Source organism: Anolis sagrei, chromosome Y (genome assembly GCF_037176765.1).
Source record: "Anolis sagrei isolate rAnoSag1 chromosome Y, rAnoSag1.mat, whole genome shotgun sequence".
Classification (NCBI taxonomy): domain Eukaryota; kingdom Metazoa; phylum Chordata; class Lepidosauria; order Squamata; family Dactyloidae; genus Anolis; species Anolis sagrei.
Window position 1 is genome coordinate 64,216,484 of NC_090035.1, and position 8,828 is coordinate 64,225,311.

Sequence of the window (8,828 nt, forward strand, 5' to 3'; positions counted from 1 at the left end):
GAGGAAAGTGCTGAGAGTGCGAGAAGATCCAACCAGTCCATCCTCCAGGAAATAAAGCCCGACTGCTCATTGGAGGGAAGGATACTAGAGACAAAGTTGAAGTACTTTGGCCACATCATGAGGAGACAGCAAAGCCTGGAGAAGACAATTATGCTGGGGAAAGTGGAAGGCAAAAGGAAGAGGGGCCGACCAAGGGCAAGATGGATGGATGGCATCCTTGAAGTGACTGGACTGACCTTGAAGGAGCTGGGGGTGGTGACGGCCGACAGGGAGCTCTGGTGTGGGCTGGTCCATGAGGTCACGAAGAGTCGAGGACGACTGAACGAATGAACAACAACAATCCCACAAACGGGCATTACATTTTTATTTATATAGTTAGATCGGATTAGAATCAACAACAACAAGGCCTCCTGCATAATTCTGGGACTTATAGTTCAGGGATGGGCCTTTAAACTGCTCATCCAGACTGCTCCTGAGCCTCACTAAACTACAAGCCCCAGAATTCTGCAGGATTTAAAGTGGTCCATGCAGTAGAATGGGAGGAAGAACGTAAAGGACTTCTGTAAATCCTGAATGAAAGGCACCTTCTCCAAGGAATGAAATGGCTACCTCTATGGTGCCTGGCTCCCTTTGTGAGCCCAGCTTGCCTATCTCTCGCTCCAAGAGACCGGAAGTTGCGCTTTGCCCTTTGGACCATAAAGCTCAAACACCGCGAAGCCACTCAAAACTAAAAGACGAAGCCGCTCAGCATCTACAGTTGAGGCTTCACATTGAACCGGAAGTCTGCTCTTGCAATACAGGATGATATCTCTATGGCCTTTCCTGGTTCGCTGATTCGACCGCTGGCCTTGTTATGGTCCTCTCCCCGCCCACAACACACCAGGACGTTGATGACGCGCTCTTCCCCCACCCCGGATGTAGATTAGGAACTTCCGGAGCTAGTTCAGAGGCTTTGAATTCGGCCTGGGCAGGACGCAGGTAGGCGCTTGAGGGGCCTGAGCTAGAATGGTCGGCGGTGTGTGCCTTGGAGTCGCCAACCAAGGGGATTCCTTGGCAAGAGGTGTTCAGCGGGGAAGGTTGCCTTGGCCTTCCCATAAGGCCGAGAGAGGGCGACTCTTCCAGGTGGTTTCCTTGGCAAGTGGGCTTCAAAGCCTGGTCCCCAGAGGCCTAGCTCGTGGCCGAAACCAGGCGCCTCAAACTGCGGCCTTCCACCTGGTTCCGTCTCCAACTCCCAGATTTCCTGGCCATTCAACAAACTGGCCAGGGCTTCTGAGAGCTGGAGGCCCGCGCATTGATGGTGATCTTAAACTGCAAGGCGGGACGTAGAGGGAGATGCGTTCGCACAAGTTCATTGTCACGAGTTGTGTATCCTTCCTAAAGTGCAAACAGTCTATCTTATCTACAACCAGTTATACTGTATTTTGAGAGTCAGGAGCACAGAGCTTCCACAAAACTGTATAAAATGTACACTGAACTAGATTATATGGCAGTGGAACTCTAACCCAGTTCAAAGTGTATATCAGGGGTCTTCAAACTAAGGCCCATGGGCCAGATGCAGCCCTCCAAGATCATTTACCTGGCCCTTGCTCAGGGTCAACCTAAGTCTGAAACGACTTGACAGCACACAACAACAATGACAACAATCCTATCTCATGAGCCAAAAGCAGGCCCATACTTCCCATTGAGATACTAATAAGTTTATATTTGTTAAATTGTTCTTCATTTTAATTATTGTATTGTTTTTAAGTGTTTTTACACTACAAATAAGATATGTCCAGCGAGCATAGGAATTCATTCAATTTTTTTCAAATTATAATCTGGCCCTCCAACAGTTTGAGGGACTGTGACCTGGCCCTCTGTTTAAAAAGTTTGTGGACCCCTGGCGTATATTGTGGATTATCTGCCTTGATATTCTGGGTTAGATGGCCGTGTGGAAGGGCCCTGAGATATAGAAGTTACAGAGGAACACACTCACATGAGTAGAATGCACACTGGGTGCCTTTACACTGCATAATTAATACAGTTTCACATCACTTTAACTGCCATAGCTCAGAGCCATGGAATCCTGGGAGCTGTACTTTTAAAAGGGCTTTCACCTTCCCTGCTAAATCGTGCTGGTACTTCCCCAAACTAAAACTCCTATTTATTTATTTATTTATCTATCAGAAGTGATTTGAGGGTACAGTTGTAATGTATTTAAAACATGCAAAGTTAAAAAAACTTGGCATTATAATAAATCTCCTTTGACAGTAGCTGGCCACTTGGACTGCCTCTGGTGTTGCTATAAGAAGGTCCTCAATTGTGCATGTGGCAGGGCTCAGGCTGCATTGTAATAGGTGGTCTGTGGTTTCCTCATGCACACTTGCATGTTGTGGACTCCACTTTATGGCCCCGTTAAGATTAGCTCTGCATCTCATGGTGCCAGAGGGCAGTCTGTTGAATGCCTTCCAAGTCACCCAGTCTTCTTTGTGCCCAGGAGGGAGTCTCTCATTCAGTATCGGCCATGGATTGAGGCTCCAGTATCAGTTTCATGGATTGCAACTCCCATGATTCCATAGCACTGGGCCATGATAGTTAAGGTGGTATGAAGCAGCCTTCGTTTGTCACACTGATGATGTTATTATGTTTATGTTTATTTATATCGTGCTTTTTCTCACCATATGGAGATTCAAAACAGTTCACAACTAAAAGGATTGCAATACAATTTAAAATATTCAAATATACAAGTATTAAAACAATATTGAACATGATTAAAACATATAAAATTACATTAACCCCTGACGATTTTTAAAACCTTCTTTAAAAGCCCGTCTGAATTAAAAAAATATCCTGCCACCTGGATGACAGCAGGGAGGGGGCATTCTGGCTTCCCTGGACATGGAGTTCCAAAGTTGAGGGGCAACCACCGAGAAGGAAGGCCCGATCTCTTGTTCCCACCAATCGAGCTTGAGATGGAGGTGGGACCGAGAGAAGGGCCTCTTCTGAAGATCTCGGGTCCCGGGCAGGTTCGTGCAAGGAGACGTGATCAGCCAAATAGCTTGGACTTGAACCACTTTAAAGGTCATAACTGGTTTAAAGGTGCCCGGAAACAGTGTGAGCTCAAAAGATATCCTATTTTAGATATGCAGATCAATTCATCAAATTCAGTGTTGGCATCAAAGTGTTGCCGGTTTGGAAGCCGTCCTGAGTACCTTCTTGAGGTCAAGAAGGATGGGTATAAATGTGCTAAATAAATAAATATGAAGAAAGATCTGGTATAGGAAGCAAGAGATAGAATTTAACCTCTAAATCAGTGGTTCTCAACCTGTGAGTCCCCAGAGTTTTGGCCTTCAACTCCCAGAAATCTAACAGTTAGTAAACTGGCTGGGATGTCTGGGAGTTGTAGGCCAAAACACTTGGGAACCCACAGGTTGAGAACCACTGCTCTCAATGAACTCTTGTGGCAGCAGATTAGATGAGATTAAGAATATAATAAATACAAGCAGCAAAATTTAATATTTCTCCTTAGGCAATAAGCACCATTGGAACTTTTGTATGAAATTCCATTTTGGGGGAAGGTGCTCATGGTTTAGATGCAGTATTATGAACCAATGGCTTGTGAAATGAGGGCTGTTTATTTTCTTCCATTGGGGTTTTTTTCATTGAGAAGCAGGAAAGTTTCTGTTCAGAGGTTATATGGTTTGGTTTATTATTCTGTACTTTTTTGTTGTTGTTGTTGTTGTACAGTCTCTGTGTTAATTGACATGACCTGCCAAGTATTTAATCTTTTATTATTATTATTATTATTTGAATAAATTTGTAGGAGACTTTTTTTGTACTTCAATTTCAGTTTGCTGTCTTGTGTTTTAATGTTAACCTGAGTTGGCTCTGAAAGGTATCATGTTCAGTATTTTTAAATGCTGTGACTGCATAAGATCCAATCTGATCTTAGACATTAAGCAGGGTCATATATGGTTAATGGGAATACCAAGTGTCTAGGCTATATTTCAGAGGGAGGCAACAGCAAACCAACAGACAACCTGAAGGTAAATTAAGGCTACAGAAAAAAGTAAATATTATATATGACATTTTTAAACATTAGATGCAGTGGAATTCCCCCCCCCCCCAAAGACACTAGATGTTATCTAATCTTGAAACTTTGTAGGTTCAGTGCTGATCAGTACTTGGATTGGAGACAGCCAACAAATACCAGGTACTGTGGGCTGTAACTGAAAGGAAAAACTGCCAGAATCATATCTGAATATTTAGTGCATAAGCAAACCCTGAGAAGTTCACATTTGCTAATTTATTCCTCTGATCCACCATGCAACTTCTGAAATTACACAGTGTACCGAGGGATGGCTTAAGCACACCTTAGAATGTTATGGTGTCGGTTAATTGTGGAAGTTATCATCTTAAAAAGTAACTTTTCTCAGACCTGAATGTTGAATGGTCTTTCTTTCAAAGCTCCCATCTTTTCCTCCCACCTCTGCAGAGTTTACTCGGAAGCAAGAAAGCTCAGAATCTGTTTGGGGCATCTGTTCATCATATTTCCTATTGTAGCTGGAAGGTTGAAAAACAATCTTGTTGTGAAGAATGGCAACCAAGGTGCAAGAGCAGGGCCTGGATGCTTCTTGCTCTGATCCTGTGGAGGAACAGGATGCAGGTAGCAGCATTGTGGCTGAGCATCAGGACTTGGCTAGAGATGAGCCTGAGGCAGTGGGTGAATGTTCAGGAGCAGAAGCTGGCCATTCAGAGATGCCACCCCAGCCTCCAGCTCAGTGTCCGGCCACAAGCTTGCAGGTTAAACAAGAAGAGGAACCAAATACGGATCCCTCCCTGGTGCCTCCTCCTGCAAAGATAGCAGTGCCAGTTCCTGTGCCCCCGGTAGGAGAAGGGAAAGGAGCAAAGCGGATGATGGAGGATGATGGTGACATCTTTAAGGAAATGCCTGATGTCTGCCAAGACGCTAGGGAGTCAAGAAGGGGTATGCTCTTGCCAGATCTCTTTGGGGAAGCCCATCAGGCTCATAGCAGCCAAGATGGAGGATGTGCCAAGGTGGAGCACGCTGTTCCTTGTCTCCCCAATTTGGGCTCTGAAAATCAGCGTAAACGCTTCCGGGGCTTTGCATACAAAGAGACTGAAGGGCCACAAGTGGCTTATGAGCGACTCCAGGAACTCTTGTTCCAGTGGCTGAAGCCAGAAGCCCGCAGCAAGGAAGAGATTGTGGAGCAGCTGGTCCTTGAACAATTCCTGAGCCTCCTCCCTGAGGATGTCCAGCGCTGGGTTCGGGAACGCCACCCTGAAAATGGAGACGAGGCTGTGGCCCTGGCAGAAGACTATCAGTTTCTGCATCCTGAGCCTGGAAGACGACCCTACCCAGAGAGGACAAGGCAGCGGTCTTCAGCCAGGAGTTGGCTCCGCTGAAGTTCATGGAGCAAGCAGGCAGGACTCATTATCAGTAAGTAGCAGGGAAGGAAATGTTATTGATGCGTCAGGCTTAAAAGGCTCCATTAAGAGTGCTGTTGAGAAGTCCCTACAACTGTGTTTGGAAAAAAATATTGTTTTGGTCCGCAACTTGAAGCCAGCATGACTCCAGGGGATGTTGGCTAAGGAATGCTGGGAGATGTAGTCCAAAAAGTGCATTTCCAGGCTCTGCTTAGCAGTACTTTGGCTCTAAGTGACTGCAGTTGTCAAGCCAAGGTTTTCCCCTTCTGTTTACAAACTGCTATGAAGTTTGCAGAAGTTTTGTCCAAATTTGTGGCAAGTAGAGCAGAGATACCCAGAATAATAATAAATAAAATAATAATAAACTTTATTTATACCCTATCACCATCTCCCTGAAGAGACTCAAGGCAGCTAACATGAGGCCAAACCCAAAGATTACAGTAAGGCAAAATAAATACATACAACAGACAGTAACATCAAATAAAATGCATAACATCAAATAGAATTCTAAACAATAATAAAATAATACAACAAAATAAACACACAATATAAAATGATACAAGGAATTAAACACAGCAGGCTGGGCCAAATGCAAGAGATAAAATGATAAAACCCCTGGGTGAGAGATAGACAGATAGCTATAGTAGAGTATCTAGTGGGAAAATGGGGTTAATCTTCACTGAGGGATGAGATAAAGTGCATCAAAAGGACAGATTTGTTGCAATTCCATCATCTGCAGCCAATTAATGTTTTACATTCAAGCTATTGCTTTTAAATTACTAGATAGGGCTGGCTCTGCCAATAAATAGGATGAAGGTATCACATCTTTGATGTAAAGTAAAGGTAAAAGTTTCCACTTGACATTAAGTCAAGTCTGACTCTGGGGGGTGGTGCTCATCTCCATTTCTAAGAGCTGGCATTGTCTGTAGACACCTCCTAGGTCATGTGGCCAGCATGACTGCATGGAACACCATTACCTTCCCACAGAAGTGGTAGCTATTGACCTACTCATATTTGTTAGCCGCTAGGTTGGCAGAAGCTGGGGCCAACAATGGGCTTAACAAGTTTTGCATCTTAACAGTTTAATCCACTGTGCCACTGCAGCCCCCATTTTTGATGTAGATATGTGAAAAAGTGGGGAGGGGGATGTTTTTCCCCTGAAGAAAATGAGTAAATGCAATGTTTTTCTTCCATGGCTTTCAGATCTCTTTAGTTTGCAGGTATCATGATAGGCAGCCTGCTCTTGACTACTGAGAGATAGATTAATCTCAATTGCACTGCTTCACACTGGAATTCAGTGTGAAACCGTGAAGGGAAAAGCCATTTCTGTTAATTTGTGACAACTCTTTCATTTTTCCCTCCTGTGCAGACCTGAGAGCATCAAAGACCTTTACCAAGTTATTTACCAAGGTGGAAAGGAACCAGATGGACAGCAAGAATCAGAAATGACAGCAAACTTATGTTAAGCATGAAGAACCTACTTACACGATTTCCCCCCACAGGAAGTACATTTGAAGGCAGGCCTACACCTCATCCCAACAGGCATGTGTGCGTATGTGTGAATATTTCCTTATGTGTGTGAGTGAGGACTAACAAAGTCATGTTTGGTCTTTACTGCATTCCTCAGAATGCCCTGTGCACCATCAGCACAAGAATAAAGTGTGTTTTTATGTGTGAGAGAATGCTTGAGGTGGGTGTTAAAGTGTGAGAAGAGGGTTGTTATGTACCCACAAGCATTTTGATAGGATGCAAAACAAGAAAACCTTCTGAGGAAGAAGACAAATGCATTCCAATTTTAGCAGAGCTTAATTTAAGCAGAGCTTAGAAAGTTGTTTTTGACTACAACTCCTTAAAATAATTCTGGGAGCTGTAGTACAAAAAAAAAATAAAAATAACATTTCCCAAACTCTTACACTGAAACATCTGGGCTAGTTTTCTATAGATCTCTATGGTAACAAAACTATGTTCTTTTTTCTTTTTGCACCTCCCATTAGATTATGTGTATGTGTCTGATTGCCAACATATTGTTTGTATCTGACCCCTTCCACCATTTCTTTTGTATTCAGAGGAATTCTTCAGAATTTGGAGACAGTGGTTTGTCCTGCCTGCCCTTTCTGGGTGGATTGCGGCAGGGAAATCCCTGGGAGGTCAGCTGGGTAATAACACAAAGCATTTCTGTGAAGGGGTAACTCAGATCAGTGACCATATTTTTTACAGATCTACCTCTTTGCTGCACCATCATCTCTTTGTATTGCTGTGGCTGATAGATGCATTTGTGTTACATATCCCTATACGATCACCTGCTTTCTGGCACACTATTGTGCTTCTGGGTGGACCTGTGGGAAGACTTCCCTGCCATTGTTGATCTTCTTTTATATCCATGGGAAGGAAGCTTTCCCACGGAGACAGAATCAGTCACTCGAGAAACGAAAGTGTGACATCAGCATGGTATTTTGCCACACAGAAGCATTTTAATCTGCAGCCTCTCCACAGCTACAAAATGAAAGGCCAGTTTAGGAATGCTCTCTTCTTATTGGCCCCAAGCACAGCCCTTGTCAGAAGACCCACCATCACAATTAACCTATGATTGGTCACAAAATACCTTGCTAATTACTTTTCCTTCCCCCGTATTTCATTATTGCTTATGCCAGGAGTTCTAAATTTTCACTCACTAATGACAAAAAGTTGGCTAATTGGGTATGTGAGAGTGAAGTTATTGTTTTGTAGCATAGTTGAAGTTTTTTTTAAAAAAAGATCTTTGCTTGTCGTTTCGTCTCTCCTCCAATGCCATGGCTTATATTAGCGTATCACTCCTCTGGTTCGTAGAAACTAAGTTTTTGAAATTATTCAATGTTCTGATATGCTATAGCTTACATATTTGCTTTGCATCGGGTGGCTAGATTTTGAGCTCTGCATTTATCTGTGTTTTAGTTTTGATGTATGTATCTCTGTGGATGAGCACATAAAATAAAGGATTCTTCTCCCACAGTTGTCTGGAGGTACTGTCTCTTCTGCCACACAACATTTATTTTGGTTGCTTTTCAAACAATCTTTTCTCATATTTAGAGCAGAATATTTATGCTCTGAAGATCTTTATAGAAAAATGACTCCTTAAGAAAGCTCAGGTGAGGGGCAGAAACTAATGTAGTTTCTACTTTAGTTATCTCTAAAGTAGAAACTATGGCCCACAGTGACTAGGAAATAGTTGGGTGCTTCTGCTGAGGTGGAGCTCACTTTGTTGAAAGGGCATACCCTTGTCCATACTCTTTAGGCAATGGAAGAAGTCAAGATATCTATGTGGGGTGGGGAGATAAACAGGCTCCATATGATTACTGGATTTAAGAACATTGGCTTAACAATATATAGTGATTTGCAAGATTTTTTTATGTTAATAAGAAATT

General features: G+C 43.2%; 1 protein-coding gene across 2 annotated transcripts; it reads left to right on the forward strand.

Annotated features, from left to right (window-relative positions):
• The first annotated feature begins 874 nt into the window (after window positions 1–874).
• On the forward strand, window positions 875–8,413 carry LOC137094686 (uncharacterized). 2 transcript variants are annotated; one of them, XM_067461602.1, is made up of 3 exons: window positions 875–978; window positions 4,475–5,440; window positions 6,797–8,413. In XM_067461602.1, the coding sequence occupies exon 2, from the start codon at window positions 4,576–4,578 to the stop codon at window positions 5,404–5,406; it is 831 nt and encodes a 276-aa protein (XP_067317703.1). In that variant the 5' UTR covers window positions 875–978; window positions 4,475–4,575; the 3' UTR covers window positions 5,407–5,440; window positions 6,797–8,413. The 2 variants fall into 2 exon arrangements, with proteins under 2 accessions (XP_067317703.1, XP_060639811.2); XM_060783828.2 differs by having other exon boundaries at window positions 900–978; window positions 4,447–5,440.
• The last annotated feature ends 415 nt before the right edge of the window (window positions 8,414–8,828 follow it).

Excerpts from the sequence above, each read along its gene's own strand:
- LOC137094686 (XM_067461602.1), top strand. The coding sequence starts at position 4,576 with ATGGCAACCAAGGTGCAAGAGCAGGGCCTGGATGCTTCTTGCTCTGAT.